This window comes from Drosophila takahashii, chromosome 3R (genome assembly GCF_030179915.1).
Source record: "Drosophila takahashii strain IR98-3 E-12201 chromosome 3R, DtakHiC1v2, whole genome shotgun sequence".
Lineage (NCBI taxonomy): Eukaryota > Metazoa > Arthropoda > Insecta > Diptera > Drosophilidae > Drosophila > Drosophila takahashii.
In genome coordinates this window covers 28,447,573-28,465,570 of record NC_091681.1, presented here as the reverse complement: position 1 = coordinate 28,465,570, position 17,998 = coordinate 28,447,573, and the positions used below count along the sequence as shown (strand labels likewise).

The 17,998-nt window shown below is 48.0% G+C and overlaps 8 protein-coding genes across 9 annotated transcripts; 4 read left to right on the top strand and 4 right to left on the bottom strand.

Moving 5' to 3' along the window:
• Nucleotides 1-89: 89 nt before the first annotated feature.
• On the top strand, nucleotides 90-1,725 carry Set (NAP domain-containing protein SET). Of its 2 annotated transcripts, none has more exons than XM_070216068.1 (4): nucleotides 90-482; nucleotides 840-1,029; nucleotides 1,095-1,436; nucleotides 1,498-1,725. In XM_070216068.1, the coding sequence occupies exons 1-4, from the start codon at nucleotides 225-227 to the stop codon at nucleotides 1,506-1,508; spliced, it is 801 nt and encodes a 266-aa protein (XP_070072169.1). In that variant the 5' UTR covers nucleotides 90-224; the 3' UTR covers nucleotides 1,509-1,725. The 2 variants fall into 2 exon arrangements, with proteins under 2 accessions (XP_070072169.1, XP_016998999.1); XM_017143510.3 differs by having other exon boundaries at nucleotides 1,086-1,436.
• Nucleotides 1,726-1,976: 251 nt separating this feature from the next.
• Nucleotides 1,977-3,093, top strand: ATPsynO (ATP synthase subunit O, mitochondrial). Its single transcript, XM_017143676.3, has 3 exons — nucleotides 1,977-2,114; nucleotides 2,332-2,775; nucleotides 2,834-3,093. The coding sequence occupies exons 1-3, from the start codon at nucleotides 2,085-2,087 to the stop codon at nucleotides 2,987-2,989; spliced, it is 630 nt and encodes a 209-aa protein (XP_016999165.1). The 5' UTR covers nucleotides 1,977-2,084; the 3' UTR covers nucleotides 2,990-3,093.
• LOC108058741 (uncharacterized) lies at nucleotides 2,333-4,937 on the bottom strand. The gene has a single exon (XM_017143675.3). The coding sequence runs from the start codon at nucleotides 4,806-4,808 to the stop codon at nucleotides 3,132-3,134; it is 1,677 nt and encodes a 558-aa protein (XP_016999164.2). The 5' UTR covers nucleotides 4,809-4,937; the 3' UTR covers nucleotides 2,333-3,131.
• A 31-nt stretch (nucleotides 4,938-4,968) lies between these two features.
• Zip88E (Zinc/iron regulated transporter-related protein 88E) lies at nucleotides 4,969-6,628 on the top strand. The gene is made up of 5 exons (XM_070216067.1): nucleotides 4,969-5,317; nucleotides 5,378-5,622; nucleotides 5,684-5,885; nucleotides 6,001-6,379; nucleotides 6,437-6,628. The coding sequence occupies exons 1-5, from the start codon at nucleotides 5,069-5,071 to the stop codon at nucleotides 6,445-6,447; spliced, it is 1,086 nt and encodes a 361-aa protein (XP_070072168.1). The 5' UTR covers nucleotides 4,969-5,068; the 3' UTR covers nucleotides 6,448-6,628.
• Cp190 (centrosome-associated zinc finger protein CP190) lies at nucleotides 6,609-12,080 on the bottom strand. The gene is made up of 5 exons (XM_017143578.3): nucleotides 11,945-12,080; nucleotides 10,918-11,415; nucleotides 9,895-10,855; nucleotides 8,247-9,181; nucleotides 6,609-8,187 (listed from the first exon to the last, which is right to left on the bottom strand). Exons 2-5 carry the CDS (start codon nucleotides 11,317-11,319, stop codon nucleotides 7,243-7,245), a joined length of 3,243 nt encoding a protein of 1,080 aa, XP_016999067.2. The 5' UTR covers nucleotides 11,320-11,415; nucleotides 11,945-12,080; the 3' UTR covers nucleotides 6,609-7,242.
• A 237-nt stretch (nucleotides 12,081-12,317) lies between these two features.
• Nucleotides 12,318-13,253, top strand: LOC108058724 (18S rRNA aminocarboxypropyltransferase). The gene has a single exon (XM_017143650.3). The coding sequence runs from the start codon at nucleotides 12,399-12,401 to the stop codon at nucleotides 13,194-13,196; it is 798 nt and encodes a 265-aa protein (XP_016999139.2). The 5' UTR covers nucleotides 12,318-12,398; the 3' UTR covers nucleotides 13,197-13,253.
• Nucleotides 13,194-14,900, bottom strand: MRG15 (MORF-related gene 15). The gene is made up of 4 exons (XM_017143649.3): nucleotides 14,744-14,900; nucleotides 14,570-14,684; nucleotides 14,398-14,513; nucleotides 13,194-14,345 (listed from the first exon to the last, which is right to left on the bottom strand). Exons 1-4 carry the CDS (start codon nucleotides 14,814-14,816, stop codon nucleotides 13,360-13,362), a joined length of 1,290 nt encoding a protein of 429 aa, XP_016999138.2. The 5' UTR covers nucleotides 14,817-14,900; the 3' UTR covers nucleotides 13,194-13,359.
• Nucleotides 14,901-14,936: 36 nt separating this feature from the next.
• On the bottom strand, nucleotides 14,937-15,435 carry l(3)neo43 (cytochrome c oxidase assembly protein COX16 homolog l(3)neo43). Its single transcript, XM_017143651.3, has 2 exons — nucleotides 15,279-15,435; nucleotides 14,937-15,211 (listed from the first exon to the last, which is right to left on the bottom strand). Exons 1-2 carry the CDS (start codon nucleotides 15,395-15,397, stop codon nucleotides 15,016-15,018), a joined length of 315 nt encoding a protein of 104 aa, XP_016999140.1. The 5' UTR covers nucleotides 15,398-15,435; the 3' UTR covers nucleotides 14,937-15,015.
• Between the last annotated feature and the right edge of the window lie 2,563 nt (nucleotides 15,436-17,998).

The following is a 17,998-nucleotide window of genomic DNA, read 5'->3' as shown; positions in this document are numbered from 1 at the left end:
TTATCGATAGTCGGCGCGTGTTGGAAAGCGCCGAAAGTGCAGTGCTGCAAAGCGCGGGTGGTGGTTGGCCGGCCAACCGATAGTATCGATACACTGACAGCTCTGCAGCCGCAAACGCAAGGTAGAAATCCGCTTCGCTTCTCTTCTCTGCTCAACTGTACCGCCGCTTTTTGGTCAAATATCTCGCAAATTACGACCGCACGCACACCGGAAGAGCGAGCAGAATGTCGAGCGTGCCAAAGCGAGCCAAGCTGGACGGCGCCCCCGCCGACGGGAACACAACCGCAGCCGCCGGCAACAACGAGGAGGAGTCGGAGGCGCTGGAGCAGATTGATGCCTGCCAGAACGAGATCGACGCGCTGAACGAGAAGGCCAGCGAGGAGATCCTCAAGGTGGAGCAGAAGTACAACAAGCTGCGAAAGCCGTGCTACGAGAAGCGCAGCGAACTGGTCAAGCGGATCCCCAATTTCTGGGTGACCTCGGTGAGTCCTCATGGCTGCGGCCCGGTCCGCGTGTCTATCGTTGAGTATTAGAGCTCTCTTTCGAGGGTCCGACATTGTAGTGGGTTCCGTGACCCAGGCCACACATGCACAAGAAATTTTCTCTATTCGAGGAATTTTTCTTGTTCATCTTGGGCTGCAATGCCTTCCTTCGCCGCCGGCTCCCCGCTCATTTACCCCACCGAGAAAATCGTGTTATCGATAGACCCGTCTGGCGGGCCTCTGCGGGAAATACACAAATTTTCCCAGTCTTGTATTTAAATAACTAACCGATTGGGGGCTAAAAATCATTTAAGTTCAAATCACTGAAAGAAATGCTTTTATATACCATACTTGCAGTTTATCAACCACCCGCAAGTATCCGGCATTCTGGACGAGGAGGAGGAGGAGTGCCTGCACGCCCTCAACAAACTGGAGGTGGAGGAGTTCGAGGACATTAAATCGGGCTACCGCATCAACTTCCACTTCGACGAGAATCCTTACTTCGAGAACAAGGTGCTCACCAAAGAGTTCCACCTAAACTCAGCGGGTAGGTCCGGCAGGATATCCCCCAAAAAGGTCCTCCAATAACTAATTCACTTTCAGCTGCTTCAGAAAACGGCGACTGGCCCGCGTCCACTAGCACGCCCATCAAGTGGAAGGAGGGAAAGAACCTGCTCAAACTGCTGCTGACGAAGCCCTACGGCAACAAGAAGAAGCGCAACTCCGAGTACAAGACCTTCTTCGACTGGTTCTCGGATAACACCGATCCCGTCAACGATGAGATCGCAGAACTGATAAAGGACGACCTTTGGCCAAATCCACTGCAGTATTATCTGGTACCTGACATCGAGGTGGAGCCCGAGGACGAGGAGGACAACGAGGAGAACGAGGAGGAGGCATTCGACGACGAGGACGGTGAGGATGGCGAGGGCGAGGAAGAGGACGAGGATGAAGGTAAAAGATGACGCTATTTGTTGCTAGCAAAAGAATTCTCTAACAGCCTGCTTCCTTTCAGATGACAAGTAAACTGGAATTCAATTCGCGCTCCCAACCGAAGGCCCAAAGTGTTTTCAACTGTAGTTTCCCGTGTGGTTATGCAACATTCACATATTCGCAACCATTTCAGACATATTTAGGTTTCTATTTAAGTCCAAAGTCATACGTATTGAAGAGCAAAAGAGAATATGAGAATCACAATTTAAAAAATTTAAACAAATAAAAAAGACGTGAATCGAATCTCAAACGGAGTTGTTTCAAATTCCCGCCAGCTTTCCCGAGTTAGCTACTTTTTCAATAAACGTTTTGAGAAAATTCAATTCACGACATCACTATTGTAAATTTGAAATGAGTTTAGTTTTGGTAATGGACATTTTTATTATGGTAAATGAACGAAAAATTATAAATACAAATTTAAAATTTATTGAAATCCAATTTTTTTACTAGCTAGTTTATATATATTTAAATCTAGCTTTTTTTTGGTAATCGATAGCTGTCCCCGATCTCAAAGCAACCCTGGCGCAGATATCGAAAGGTCCCGTAACGAATAACGGAACCCTGGTTACAGCTGCGATTTTTAGCTGAAAGATTCTCGGGATAAAAACGATGGCCTCTGTTAACAAATTGGCAATTTTGGTAGGTTTAAGTGAATTTATTAAGGAGACTGGAACTCTCCGCGTGCAAAGCCAAGCCATCGAAAGCGCAACGCATATTACTAGTGCCTGGAAAACCCACCATCGCTCTTGTACAATTATCTAACGCGCTTTTCTTGGTTATGTAATTTTTGCCCACTTTAACCCAACAAACCGGAGGCAGTTTCTGTTTATTAAACCCTCTTTTAACAATCCCGCAGAGCCGCACCCTCAGCTCGGCAGCCGCCCAGGCGACGGTGAAGCCCCCAGTGCAGGTGTTCGGTCTGGAGGGTCGCTATGCCACCGCCCTGTACTCGGCCGCCTCCAAGCTGAGCCAGTTGGACCAGGTGGAGAAGGACCTGACCGCCCTGCAGGCCACCATCCGCGGCGACAAGAAGCTGCGCGAGTATGTGACCAGCCCGATCATCAACAAGAAGGTCATGGCCACCGCCCTGAAGGAGGCCTCCGAGAAGCTGCGCTTCGCCCCGGCCACCGCCAATCTGCTGGGTCTGCTGGCCGACAACGGTCGCCTGAAGAAGCTGGACACCGTGATCAACGCCTACAAGACCATCATGGCCGCCCACCGCGGCGAGGTTGTCTGCGAGGTGGTCACCGCCAAGCCCCTGGACTCCTCCCAGAGCAAGCAGCTCGAGGGAGCCCTTAAGGTAGTTACTTCTTACTGCCCCGTTTTGGTTCCTACATTCACTGGTTCCTCGCTTTCAGTCCTTCCTCAAGGGCAACGAGTCCCTGAAGATCACCTCCCGTGTGGACCCCAGCATCATCGGTGGACTAATCGTTTCCATTGGCGACAAGTACGTCGACATGAGCATTGCCACCAAGGTCAAGCTCTACACCGATGTCATCCAGACCGCTGCCTAGACCCTTACGGATTGCTCTTGATTTAAATGGTTCAAACTGAGAGTTTGGCATTGGAATTCTAGCGGTAATTGCGAATAAAACACTCTTAACCCTTGGAAAGCCAACGAATGTGCTTTAGATACTTGCAAAGGATGTGCTTTGGTCAACTTTTAATATTATCTGTGCACTGCAGCTCCGCCACCTTGTGCTGGATGGTCTGCTGCAACAGGTTGTGCTGCTGCAGCAGATTCTCCAGCTCCTTGATGCGAGCTCTCTGCAACTCCAGGACCTTGGTGAAGTTGTCCGCGGCCGGGCAATCAAGCCAGTTGTTCACAAAGTCATTCTGCTGTTCTTTAATGCCATTTTGGTTAGATTCATCAGCCTGATTGTGTGCCTCGCCAGCTGCCTCATCCGATTCCCCCTTAGCTTTTTGGGTACACCCATCCATTGGACCTTCTTCGAGCACCAAAACATTGGTCTCGTTGGCAGACCGACAAACTCTATAGTTTGGCTTGTCGATTTCCGGAAAAACGGCTCGTTCGTTGCTCTCCGTGAGATCCGATTCCTGAACGCAAATCTCTGGAGGCGGCGCCGAGGGACGAAGATTGGTTGGACAGCAGCAGGAATTATCGTAGTCATTATTTCTGGTGCCGTTCATAAGCAGCACATTGATGGCATTTGTATTTTTTCGCTCACCGCCGTAGGTGAAGTTACTTGAATTAGTGGTATATCCTGCCGAGAATCCTGTGAATGAACTCCCTGTTTGGTAACTGAAGGAACCAAAAGGCTTGGAACTTTGCGTCTGCAGAGCCACCTTTGAGCATTGCACCTCCCTATCCTTTAAATGGCTGTTAAAGCAAACCTGGCAGCATTGGTTCTTCAGCTCCGGCTTTTTAATCCTGTTTATCTGGTTCATTGGTATCTTGGAGGCGCCGTAACTTCGCCAGGTCTGCGTACTGCTTAAGCTGCGAAAATCATCTCCTTGGGGCTTCCAATCCTCCGATCTTTGTTTCCTTACAACGGAACAAGATGGGCGTTCACAGGACTTTGGTCTTTCTCTCTCCTTCCTTTGTGTTTTCTTAGTACTTTCCTGGCTTCCGGAATCTCTTGGATGAGCTTTATACTGGTTTTCCCTTAGTGCTGGACAGTTTGCCAATGTGCAAACATTGGGAGAAGCTCTAGTGCTCGTGTTTCTCGTAGCTTTGTAGGGATCTCCTGCAGAAATTCTGGTGTGGTTTTCCGTTTGCGCTGGACAGTTTGACCAAGTGCAACCTTCGGGAGAAGCTCTGGTGCTTGTGTTTCTCATCATTGATTGATTTTCCCTTCTATTTAATTTAGAAGATGCCTGTGGATTGGCGAAATTCTGACCCATTTGGGTTTGGTAGTTATAGGGATTGCCCTGAAACATACTGTTGCAGGCATTTCGAAAGCGACAGAAACCATTATTGCATCGGATCGCACTGCTCCCTTCCCGCCTTTCCGAACTAAGACTCTGTTTGCTTTGATCCTGCATCTCCTGGACAACCCTGCTGTTGGTGGGGTAGCCTGGCACAGATCCCGATCCCGAAGAGCTCCACTTGACGCTGGATTCCTGAAGGACGGCCGGAGTCCTTGTCCCCTCAGCAGCACCAGATGAGCCCTCCGATTCCGAGCTGGATCCCCGGTGGTCTGCGTCCAGGTGGGCGGAGCAAACGCATCCGTGGCGACACAGCGATTCCGTGTCCACGTCGAAGCTGCTGAGGTTGGCCAGGTTCTGCCAACGGCGTGCCTCGGTCATGTTGCGCGGATAGACGCAGTGGTCGCCCGGCTCCTGGCCACAGATTATACAACGACGATGCATTTTTAAACGGACAACCAGGACAGAAACGGTCAAATTTTGAATTTTGAATCCAGGGGCATTTTCGATAACAGCTATCGGAATGGGGCCTATCTGCACTACTTTTTCGGGGACATGGCTGGTCACACCAGAAGAAGCGTTTTGGTATTCTGAGCCAAACAGGAGTCCAGTGTGCATCGGTTTAGTTTAAAAATAGTAAATGCAACGAACTTTTGTGTGTTTTACTGGCCCACTCTTGATGACAAGGCCTGGCAGCTGAAACAATGAGCTTGGCAAACGACGCTTTACCCATGGAAATTACCCCGAGCCCCGGCTTGGCTGCCACGAGTCGTGGCGACCTGGAGAAGGTTCTGGCCATGCTCGTCCTCGGGCTGGGAAGCCTTTTATCCGGAATGCTGCCCGCCTGCATTTCGGAGCGGAATCGTCGCCGCTTCCCGCTGACCACTTCCCTGCTCCTCTGCTTCGGAGCTGGCATTCTGCTGGCCACCGCCTTGGTTCACATTCTGCCCGAGGTGAGTTCGGGTTGCTTTAATTTATGGAATTTGATTACCTGTTAACCGACACCGCAACAGGTGCGCGAGCAAATGGACTCGAAATTCGCTGAAGTGGCCATGTGCGGCGGCTTCTTCATCATCTACTTCATCGACGAGTTCATACACTACTTCTTTGGCGAGGCCATACAGCACACACATGCCCAGGCTCCGGAAACGGAGCCCATAAGGCGACCCACTAATAATGGCAGTGGCTATGGTGCAGTGGGTGAGCGGGCGCCTCTTTTATCAGCGGAGCCTACGTCACACGGCCATTCGCATGAACAGTAGGTTGAATTAATGCATTTCCCTGCCCCCTACTAATTGCTTTGTGTTTCGATCAAGCAGCGATCATGACCACGATCACCCGTACAGCGCATCCGGCTGTGATGACGCCAGCGTGGAGGACGCCAACGCCCGCATCTGCCACACCAGCCACACGGAGCCCTGCGTCCAGTCCATGACCGGCACCCTGGGCCTCTTTGTGGCCCTGTCCCTGCACTCGGCCATCGAGGGATTGGCCATTGGGGTCCAAAACTCTTCCACAAAGGTCGGTGCCGCCTGCCTTGACATAGTTAGACACTCGAGAGTAGTTAGTGCGCAATCTTGCGCAAATATTGAAGCAGTCTAATTAGATAACCGGAATCCGCTTTGTCTCGCTTTAGGTTCTATTTCTTCTGGGGGCCGTCGCCTGCCACAAGTTCGTGATGGGCTTTTGTCTGGGACTCGAGTTCCGCTCGAATCCGCAGACCAGTTTTCGCGCCCAGTTCGTCGGCATCTCGGTGTTTGCTCTGGGCGCTGTTATTGGCATTGGCCTGGGCATGCTTATCGTGGATGTGCCCGCCGCCTGGTCCAGCAAAACGCTGCCTATCGTTCAGGCTTTGGCTGGTGGCACGCTCTTCTACGTCACCGTCTGCGAAGTGATTCCGCGCGAGAAGGCGCGCTGGCACTCGAATAGCACGCGACGCTGGGCGGGATTCGCGCAGTTCGCAACTGTGGCCGCCGGCTTTGCCACGATGTGTGTCATTAATTTTTATCTATCTGGTAAGTAGTAGGATTATGTGGGTTACTATTCCATGCTAACTTATCTCTCTTTTTCAGATGAGGAATAGGAATCTTGGTTAGAGTAATCTTCATTGCGCTGTGACCGATTGTGCCCTTATTTTATAGGATAGCATAACTTTTACGCATTGGCAGCTGTAAGATCCCCTGATATGTGCATTTCCATTGAATCTTTTTATACATATATAGCCAGAATACAAAGCAAAAAAAATATCTTTTCGTCTACATTTATATTTTGCATTCTCCAAAGTACTTGTTATTTTTTTATGCTTTTATTATATATAATAAACCTTACACTTAAGTTGGTAATCAAAAAAAAGGGCATCCTTTTTCATTTTTGATTAATATTACTAAACCAATCATAAAACGTCAATCATTTTACTTATTTATCTGGGAACATCCTGCCTCTTGTTTTAAACCAATTAAAACAACAGCTATGTACTACATCTCTATATGTATGTAAATAGGCATATGTGTATATATAAAGTGTTTACCTAGTCTTGAAATGTTGGTTGGTTGCTCTATTGGTGGCGGTGTGTGTGAAACGGACACTCATAAATAGCTAAATCTTGGGTTGTTTGGTCTCTGATCTCTCATTTAAGGGGGACTCCTACGAGTTTTACAATTTCCGTGCGAGCAGCGCAACATAGATGGGATGGGAGGGGATTTACAAGTACGTGGGACGTGTAGATTAGATCTTATACACTTTAACCTGTGCATATGCGTATCTTATCATCCACCGCGATCTTCGTTAACAATTTAATTTACAATAGAAACCGAAAATTCTTAGCGAGCTCAGATGCTATTATCTGCTAACGAACTTAGAACATAAATAAATCTAGTAATTATAGCTCCTCCTTCGCCGCCGCACTAACCCCATTCTCGTCCTCCTCCTCATCATCGTCCGCCCATTCGCTAATGAGACTCTTCACCTTGTCCACGCTGGCTGCTTCACCGGACGTCGTCGTTTCCTCGGCAGCTTTTGCACTTTCTGGGGACGCCTTTTCGGGCTCTGCTGCATCACCACTCTTGTTTGGCTTGTCCTCTACGACGGTTTCCTTCTTGTCTGTCGTCCTGGCATCATCATTATTCTTAACCGGTTTATCCGCTTCCGGCTCATGCTCATCAGTTTCCATTTGGTCGGTGGACAGCTGGGTGGGTGGCACCAGGTCATCCTCTTCCGTCACTTCACTTTCTAAGGCTGGTGTGGATGCCTCTGCCGTAGCATTCTCCTCAGGTTGATCCATGCTCTTTTCCTGATTCGGTTTCTCGGCCTCGGCAATCAATTCATCGAGCAGCTCTTTGCGTATGTTATCGGCCTCCAGATGCACATCATCATCGGGAACTGCCGCTTCGGGCTCGGCGTCTGCAATTGGTGCATCTTCCTTGATAAATTCTTCTTCCTCGTTTTCGACCCCGTGCTCTTTCTTGATCGTGACGTCTGCTTTTGGAGCCTTCTCTTGCGGCGTTTCGGAGTCTACTTCCATTTTCTCTGGCTCATTGTTTATACTAGAGGCCGCAATAACAGCATCATCGACAGACTCCTCACCGGGTTTTTCCACAGCTTGATCTTCAGGTCCCTTGTGCAGAGACTGGAGGGCCAAGTCAATGTCGTCCTCCTCCTCTGTGGACTCTGGGTGCTTGGCGGCCAGTTCGGTTGCAAGCTCTGTGGCGGCAGGCTTGCCATGGGCATCTCCATCGGCCTCGTCATCGTTCTCATCCTCGGTCCAGTCGCCGGTCAGCTCCTTAAGCTTTTCGCTGATGTCATCCCGTGATTTTTCTAGTTTCGGCTGTAAAGTGGAAACAATGTTATAGTAGGAATTAACGGAATTATAGATAAACAACTCACCTCCTTGTTGCTCTGCTCCTCGGACTCTGCAATAAGGTTCTCAGCCCACTCGAGGTTATCGTCCATCGACTCTTTGCTCTCATCGGCCACGTTCTTTCTGGCGCTTTCCACAGAGTCGGCGGCAGCCAGCTCGCTGTAGATTTGACTGTCATCGTACTCCTCCTCGGTGCCGGCCAGGGATTTCTCATCCGTTTCCTGCTTCGCGGGCTCCGCCTCGGGTTCACTGAGCACCATTACCACTCCACCGGCGGCGGCGCCTGCTTGCTGCTGGTTGAGCTGCGAAAGGATCTCTTTGCGCTGCTCATCCGTGAGCTCCACCTCGTTGCCATCGGCACCCACAAACTTGACCTCCTGCTGCACCTGCTCTACCTCCTCCTCCTGCTGGTGCTGCAGCTGCTCCTGCTGCACTGCGATGGCACTGGTGGCGGGCAGACTGATGTCCGAAAGGATTCGCACTTTGTCAGTCTGCTGCGGTTCCTGCTCCTCCTCCTCCTCTTCCTCATCCTGAGAGCCGAGGAACTCCTCGTCCGTTTCATCGATTATGCCATCCTCCAGGGCCTGCTCCTTGTGGTAGCTCTTCATGTGCCTGTACAGCTGCAGCTCCTGCTCGAATACCTTGTTGCAGTAGATGCACTGCTGCTTGTTGTCGTCCGTGTGCGCCTCGTTGATGTGCGCCTCCAGCTCGCCCTTGGTCAAAAACGACTGGTTGCACAGCGCGCACTCGGCAAAGGTGTAGAGCAGAGACTTGATCTGGTGCTCCATGTACATGTGGAAATGCAGTTCCCGGTTGTTGCCCGACCGCCAGCCGCAGTGCTCGCATAGCGCCGGATCAATGGTCTCCTTGTGCGTGTTGATCAGATGGCGTCGGAAGCCGCGGTACGACGGAATGCTGATGGGGCGTCCGTTTACGCCGCACCGCAGGCACAGCCAGGGACCTGAAGTAAGGAAAAATCATTACTTTCTGGTAGGGAAACTAAATAGTTGGATCATAAGTAATTTCATTGACTTTGAAGGCTGTCAGTAGAGCCCTGCGTGAATCATTCAATTTTTGTTTCATTATAATGGCACACTATTTTAAAAATTTTTGATTTGGTTAATTCAATTCTATGTAAAATAAATTGAATGTTTTTCTAATTCATTTCGAATTGAATGAATAATATGTATAAATTTTTTTAATTTGCCAGATTTTATTTGTGCTTTCTTTTAAGAACAAGAAGTGGACAATTTTTAACAAATCAATGTTAACTTCGAATTGAATGAATGTATGAATAATTTTTATGAATTTATGGAATTTGCCAGGTTTTATTTGTGCTTTTTAAGAACAATAAGTGGACATTTTTTAACAAATCAATGTAAACTGCATAGTAAATAAAATGCAAACAGATTTAATCACAAAATTATGGCCCTTTCTTCTTCTAAAGAAATTGTAGTTTGAATTATTTCGGAATTCATGCTATTCATTCACTCAATTCTTAACTCAAAATTCAAATTCATTCAATTCTATTAAATTTAAAATTCTAATTAATTCATTCATATAAAACGAAAAATTCAAAATAATTCTTTAAATTCATTTACATGAAACAAAAATTGAATCCATTCATGCAGGGCTCTAGCTGCCAGTTATTACACTTTTGTAGATTCCACTCACCTGTAGTATTCTCGGCTCCTTGGGCAATCAGGGCGTGCATTGTCTTGCTGTCAATCCGTCTCTTCTGCGCAGCGGCCGCATTTGCCGGTGGATTCGCCACAGGTGCCTGAGAAGAGATACCCTGCGTAGTTGCAGTCTTCTGCTGCGAACTGGCCGCCTTCTGCTGAGCGGTGATCAATGGCGCATTCTTGTCGGCCTTAAAGGATACATGCAACTTCTTGTGTGGCGATGTGGAGGCGGACTGAGTCGGTGCTGGCTTCACTGCCGCCGGTGCCGACTTCTCTGCGGGCGGTGTGTTGGGCATTATTTTCAGCTTGATGTTCTTGTGGCCCTTGACAATGTGCGGATACTGGCGCAGCACTTCGGCTATGATCTTGGTGTGGTTCAGCTTGGCGTTGGACGAATCCTTCACGATTATCGTGGGCGTCTGGCTGGGCGAGTCCTGCTTGAGGATGATAGTGGTAGATCCGTGCTCCAGCTGGGTCTGCGTGCCCTGCGGCGACTGCTGCTTGGACGTCGATGGCTGCGGCGGCATATCATCATCATCGTCGTCTCCAGCATGGACATCATCGTACAGCATGCCGCCATCGTACTCAGGATCGTGATCTCCGTACTCCGCAGCTATTTGCTTACGCATCCGCTGTTGCTCGGCAAACTCCTTGACCTCCTCCAAGCTGGGCTTCTTCGAGGGCGGCGACAGCAGGCTGGTCTGTGCCGGCCTCTTGTTGTTGTTATAGCCCTTCCGCAGCTGCTCGAATGGCGAGGTGGGCTCCTGCTTGATTGTGCCGCTCGAGGTGCGGATCATTGGGTTGCCAGTGGGTCCGCGCTGTGTGTTGCCCCGCTGCATGGTGGGTGTGGCCACATTCCGGGACGTGGGCGACGGTCCCAGGACGCGCTGCTGGGGAAGACCTGAGCTGGGTTGTCCCACGGTGCGCCGGCGGATGCCCTTCGGACTGGGAGGCTAAAAGGAATGGCATACCAGGTTAAATAACAAGTAACAAATGATAAATAAGAGGTACTTACCCTCTGCTGGCGGTTCACGTTCTCCATGGTGCGGCGATGCGCCTCGAGGAGCTTCAGCAGCACCGTCATGTTCATCTCCTTGGCGGTGCGCAGCAGCTTGCCGTACATCTTGAGCTCAAACTCCAACGTGCCGGTGTACATGAAGTTGACAATGGGCACCACCACGTCCGCCTGGAACTCGTTGGGCATGATGAGGGCATCGTCGACGATCTCGCAGGTCTGCTCCAGAACATTGAAGTAGTCGGTGCAGGCGCTGAGCACCAGGCGGTGCACCTTCAGCTGTGAGTTGTCCCGGAACTGCAGCGTCAGGTCGCAGTAGTCCGTTTTGTTGAAGAAGTTCTGCAGCTTCTGGAGGAAGAAGACGCCCCAGTTGTCCACCTTGACGGACTTGACCTCGCCCATCTCGCCGTTGCTGCCGCTGTGTGTCCTGTGATCTTCGTATCCTTGTCGTTAGCCTCCCCGCGGTTTCGCTTGCTCTATTTTGGCTTCAGGGCGCAACTGTACTCCGGCAGGGGTGAGGATGGAATTGGGGTGGGCCGCAGGTTAGGAAGGAACCCAAGAAAGAAGCAACACAATATAGATTAGTAAGAGGCGTATTTTACGAGGCTATTTTCAAATGGACGCCAAATGATTTTCCGTTTTTTTCGCTTTATTTTGCTCTGCCGCCACGGCGCGAAATGCAACTCGCTAAAATATCGATATACGGACGTGTACGTGTGCCCGTATCCCGCTTTTATGCGTGTGTGTGTGTGTTGTGCGCGTCGCCAGGCTTTCTTTTATTATTTCTCTATAATTGCTAATTGTTATTGAGCAAGTCATCTAATGTTTATGCCCGAACTGCATTACGCATCTTTCGGTTGGTGGCATTTATTCGAGCCCTTTTGGCGCGCCTGTCCACTTCACACAACAATGGGTTTTTGGGGCACACACATTTCACTTTGACCCCAGCGGCTTCTCAATCGAGCGCCCTTAGATTAATTGCACACTTTTCGGATGCACAGCAGGCACTTGCACTTTTAATACATACATTTACTCGTATTGCACACTACTTTTGCCGGACAAATTCTAAATTTTCTCCAGAGTCAGGTCGCCATATTCTTTTCCATTCATCGCTGGCGTGACAGGGTTGCACGCTGCAGCTATCGATAGGCATGCGATAACTTCTGGGGCAGGCATGGCGTTGTTAAGGTGCCGCAAGGGCAGAAACCGTTAAATTGGAATTTGATAAACCTTTTGTGACGTATTTACTTTTCCTTATTTAATTTTCGATGATTTTTATCTGATTAGAGAATTAAATATATTAATGTCAAGCTAACAATTTAAAAAATAAAGAATTAACGTAACAAAAGCGTTGCTTTTTTAATACTCGCCAACTGTGACGTCACAAAGATTTCAGAACACCTCAAGTTGCAATCAAAACAAAACGGGTGGGCAGCTTGAAAACCACGAGAATTTGGAATTAAGAATTAAACCCTTTTAGAATGAGTGGCCGGAATAAAGGAAAGGGAAAGCGAGGAGGAGGAGGAGGACCCTACCGCAATGTCAAGGCGAATCACAACTGCGCCCGCAACTTTGCCCAGCAGGCCAACGAACTGGCCAACAGCAGCAGCAGCAGCGAGGGCGACAGCTCGGATTCGGAATCCTCAGGAGCCGAAGTCAAGGACGATCTCGGCCAGCCGCCAGAGTTCTCGGTGGCCATGTGGGACCTCAACCACTGCGATCCGAAGAAGTGCTCGGGCAGGAAACTGGCGCGCCTGGGTCTGATTTCCAATCTCCGCCTGGGTCAGAAGTTTCCCGGTCTCGTCCTCTCGCCCGTTGGCCAGTTGTGCGTCAGTCCGCTGGATCGGGAAGTGGTTTCGTCCTCCGGCGTGGCCGTGATCGACTGCTCGTGGGCCAAGCTGGACGAGACGCCCTTCGCCCGGATGCGCAGCCCACATCCGCGTCTGCTGCCCTTCCTGGTGGCCGCCAATCCCATAAACTATGGCAAACCCTGCAAGCTCAGCTGTGTGGAGGCCATTGCCGCCACTCTGTACATTTGTGGATTCACCGAGGAGGCTCGCTGGTTCCTCGGCAAGTTCTCCTGGGGTCACGCCTTCCTGGAGCTGAACGATAAGCTCTTAAACGCCTATGCCGCCTGCAAGAGCAGCGACGAGATAGTCAAGGTGCAAAACGAGTACCTGGAGCAGGAGCAGAAGGAGCGGGATAAACCCAGGGATCTGCGCGACTTCTACCCCACCAGCAGCAGTAGTAGCGAGTCGGAAAGCGACCATGATGACTAATCTTTACAAGGTGCTGACATTTTATTAGCATTATTACCATTAGCTTATTACAAATCATTTTACTTGTGTTTTAATTTACAAACCAGTTGTTAGAAGCAACTAACGCGTTATTGCAAACTGTTTGGATGAAATTTTCACTTCAAGTCAAGGAGGAGATGATGGCCTACTGTGCATTTCGCACGTACTCGGGGTCCACGTTGATAAAGTTGCTCATGCTGAAGAACATTGCGCTGTTCTTCACCAGGAACTTGAGGAAATCCTGCAGGTGGACGAGCAGATTCTGCATGGACTGCTGATCCAGCGCCGAGTAGCTGAGCATGGAGCCCAGCCGCACGAACAGGCGCAGCAGGTGGAAGGATCCGTAGAGCTCGGAGAGCGGTGTGTCCGGATGCTTCTGCATCACATCCGCATACTGGGTGCGTTCGAATTTGTACAGCAACTGGGAGCCGAGCATCACATTGAAGTACTCCACAATGCCGTCGAGCACATCGTTTATGGCCACCTCCTTGCTGGCGCTGGTCGACTTGACCGACTTCTTGTGGGCCAAATACTGCTCGGAGATCTGCTGCACGGTCACCTTGGCGGGCAGCTCCAGCAGCTTGTGCTCCCGCACCACCGCATACCAGTCGTCGGTCAGATAGTGCTTCAGTTCGTCGGGTATCTTGATCTTGACCTCCAGCTTGGCGGCGTAGGCCTCCTCGCTTTCCACACAAGGTGCGGGCTCCGCGGTGGTGGTGGGTGTGGATGGGGTGGTGGGCGGCAAGGGCGCCCTGTCCGCCACATCGCTGCCCGTTAACGAAGGCCGCTGTTCGCTCATCCGCTTCTTCTTCGGCGCCACCGGTGTGACTGCCTCGTCCTCTGTGGTCTCCGCGGCGGTGGCGGCTGCGTCCTCCTTTTTCTCACTTGGCGTGCCGGGTCGCACCGCTGCCGACTGTGTGGACTTGCGGTTGGCCCGGCTGGTCGTCGTGGTGGTGCTGGTGCTGTTGGTGGTCGTGCTGCTGGTGCTACCGGCATCCGATTTGCTGCCCGGACCCGCACCGGTCGTCGGTATGCTGCTGGCGGTCGATTGCGAGGTGTTGCTGTCCTTGGAGGGCGTCGAGGCACGCGATTCGTTGCGCATCTGCTCCACTTTCTTGGCCTTGGCGCTGCCTGTTAAGGAGAGGGTTTAGTGGAGGATGACTTGCTTGCTCCTAAAACCCACCTTTCTTATTGTCCTTCTTGGAGCGCTCGCCGCACTGACGCGCCAGTTCCTGGCGGCGCTTGACGTTGTCATCGTTGTACTTGAGCACTCGGCTCTCGGGCACCCACTCGTCCCAGCTGAAAGTGAGATGGCAGTACTGAAGATCGGTTTCCTGGCCATTAAGTTTGCTTACTTTTTGCTCCAGCCCGCGTAGTGGATGTAGTACTCAACCGGCGTCGCATCGGGCTTTGTTTTCAGAACCTTTGCCTCGTAGATGAGCGGTCCGTGGAAGCACAGCACCCGTTCCCCTGTGGAAGTGCCATTATATGTAAGTCAACTAATGATTGGGACAAAGACTGCGGCTTACCATCCACGAACAGCGTGTTTGCGTCGTTCCCCGTGCTATAGTTTTCCACTTTAGCGGGTTTTACTTCTCCCATTTTATTTTCTTGCTATTTGCAAAACAGAAAATATTAGTATGACCGTTGGGCACGCACAGTACTATCGGCCTGTGAAAACTATCGAAAGCTATCGATTAATTACAGGGTATTTGCTAAATTTTAACAATATTTATTATTATGGCTATTTACAATAAACAGTCTGCTTTTAACAGGTTATTATGTTCAGGGAACACAAAGTCTAGTGTTTTGCCGTGGAGGGCTGACCCTCCTCCTCCCAGGGACGTGGACCGCGCTTGTTCTCCCAGTGTTCTATGTCCACGGACTTGACTTTGTCGTACTCCGACTCCAGGGTCACCTCCTGGCGGTTCTTCATGCTCACGCCGTACTTCTTCATCTCCTCCGGCGTGACCGGCTGCTTCTTGGCGTACTGATACCTGTAAAGGTGGGAAGAGCCATGGGTTGACTTTAATAAGGATTTACCGGTGTTTTCTGAATGCCCACCTGAGGTTCGAGAACTGCTGCAGTCCAAAGGAGCCGGCCACCATCATGATGAGGAAGGGTATGCCATATTTAAACGATTTTCGTTTACTATAATAGTTTAATTTGTCCACGAACGACATTGTTGTTTGTTATGACATTACAAATAAAAAAGGTAAAAGTTAAGTGTGACCAGAAGGTGAAGAACTTTGGAGCACGTTTGGCGGGAAATTTAAAAGCCAGTCTTATCTAAAACGTTTTGAACTATTTTATATTTAATTAATTTGGCGTTTACCTAAGCAATGATTTCAAATAAAATATGAAAATACATAATAGTTTTCGTTTCCTTAATAAAAAATATATTTTTGTAAATTCGTAAGATCAATTTGGCACACTCTGCTTATTTTTTGCACAATCTTAAACTACACACATTAGATGTCTATGTCAATCGCTCTGTGCAGCTGTCGACGTCTTTGAAAACAGTTGCCCTTGAATCGCAATCAAAAGATTTGTGTTCCCTGCCAAGTGTGAACAATTTCTATAAATTTCTTAGCAACAATTGTTTTCCGGCGCACGCCTAATGGCCAACATTTGCATGGGGCTTGGCGATAAGTTCAAGGTCCCCGACATCTCTCGGGTTCTCGAATAATTGACACTGACAATGTTGAAGAGTGCCAAAACGCTGTTCACATGCGCACGACATTCGATCCGGCTCACCTTGGCCAGTTGCAGGCTTCGGCAAGGCAAGTAGCTCGCAGCGAAGATTTCCTTTTGCTGCCCACAGCTCCAACCAGTTCGCGATCGCTTCATTCACAAGGAGCCGGCGCCAATTGAGTCATCAGAGGCCCCTGAGACTGGGCTAGTCCCACACACGCCCCCAACACCGCCGCCTCCCCCCACAGATTATATTTCATTTTCCGATGCACCCTACTCGCGGTCGATCAGTGATCTTTCGATTGACTGATTTGAAAAATAAAGAAAAGTCACTATTATATGATGTTCGATTCGATGGTTTACAAGCGAAAACTTTATTATATTTTGAATAAATTAATTCCGAGTTAAACTCTAGAATATCTTTTTTTCCACATCATATTAAAAATAAAACTAAATGTTCTTAAGCTGTTATTTTTTCAGTGTAGCCTTTCGTCTAACTGATCTGATGCGACTAACCCAAGTGGTCAAACTAAAATCGAATTAAATCAAATTAAAATCATAAGCTAAAACTTGATTATATTTTGAATAAATTAATCCCAAATTAAACTCTATAATTCCTTTTTTCCACATCACACTGTTATTCAGCTGTTATTTTTTCAGTGTAGCCTTTCGTCTGACTGATCTGATGCGACTAACCCAAGTCGTCAAATTAAAATCTAATTAAATCAAATTAAACTCCACAAGCTAAAACTTTATTATATTTTGAATAAATTAATCCCGAATGAAACTCTGGAATTCCTTTTTTTCCACATCATATTAAAAATAAAACTAAATGTTCTTAAGCTCTTATTTTTTCAGTGTAGCCTTTCGTCTGACTGATCTGATGCGACTAACCCAAGTCGTCTATGCCCCACAGGCCGGATTGCACTTTTCCATGCTATTTTCGCCAAATATGGTCGCGATTTTTCTAACAAGATTGAGCACTTGTCTGAGCCAAGCTGAGCGCTCCACACTCATGAACTTATTTAATTCGCGTATATTTTGGAATTATGAAAACTTTGGTTTTCCATAACTAACACATGTCAACAGATCCGATCCAATGGCCATGATTTCGTTTTCGAATTTAGCAAGTTGCTCAGACTGTTTCGTTGTTTTACAATGTTTTTTTTTCAACGTTTTCTCAAGGGTCTTTCTCATTACTGTATATCTTCTTCACCCCTGCTATATATTTGTAAATATAAAAATATATTGATCTAGTTTTGTTTTTTCAAAACTTTTTGTTTTGAATGAAAACAATTACGTCAGTCTGTGGGTGTTGCTTTGATTTTATTTTAAACTTTTCAACAGCCTCCGAGTGCCAAAAAATGTTCTCCAAGACAAAAAACAACAAAACCCAAAAAAGTAAATACATATGCTGATATCAAATTGGCTTATATTTATAGGTGGCTTTGGTTGCATTCATAAATACATACATTTATGTGTGATCTCCTAAATATAGGCAATCATTGATAAATTATTATTATTATTAAAAATGAGTTTTGATTAACAATAACATAACACCCCTTATTAATAATCCTGTCCTCATGTCAAGGATAAACTAGCATACTTTGCATACTTTTAAGTTTTTAAATTAACAAATAAGGTTTTTATTTAAAATATACAACAACTCAACAGACTATTCTAATCATTTCTCGATTAAACTTATTTAAAGCACATGGTTCCTTGAATACATTATTCTTTAAATTCATTAAATTAAATATAACAATACAGAAGATTTAATAAACGTGATCAAGAGTTAAAAATGCTATCTAGAGGGCAAAGATAATACCAGATCGGATGTACAATGATCTTGAGGAAATTGATTTTAAGCCATTTTCACGTTTTGCAATTAAAAATGTATGAATCATGGAGGTGTTTTCTTCCGAGACTGTTACAAAAAACGTATACTTTCATATGTGACATTAATGATTGCCAGCAAAATGTTTTCCGTTCGCAGACATGACGTTGAAAAATCAACAGGAATCGCTTAAAATATATAGAACAAAAAATAATAATCTGTAGACCTATGGTGGAAATACGTATAACTACGT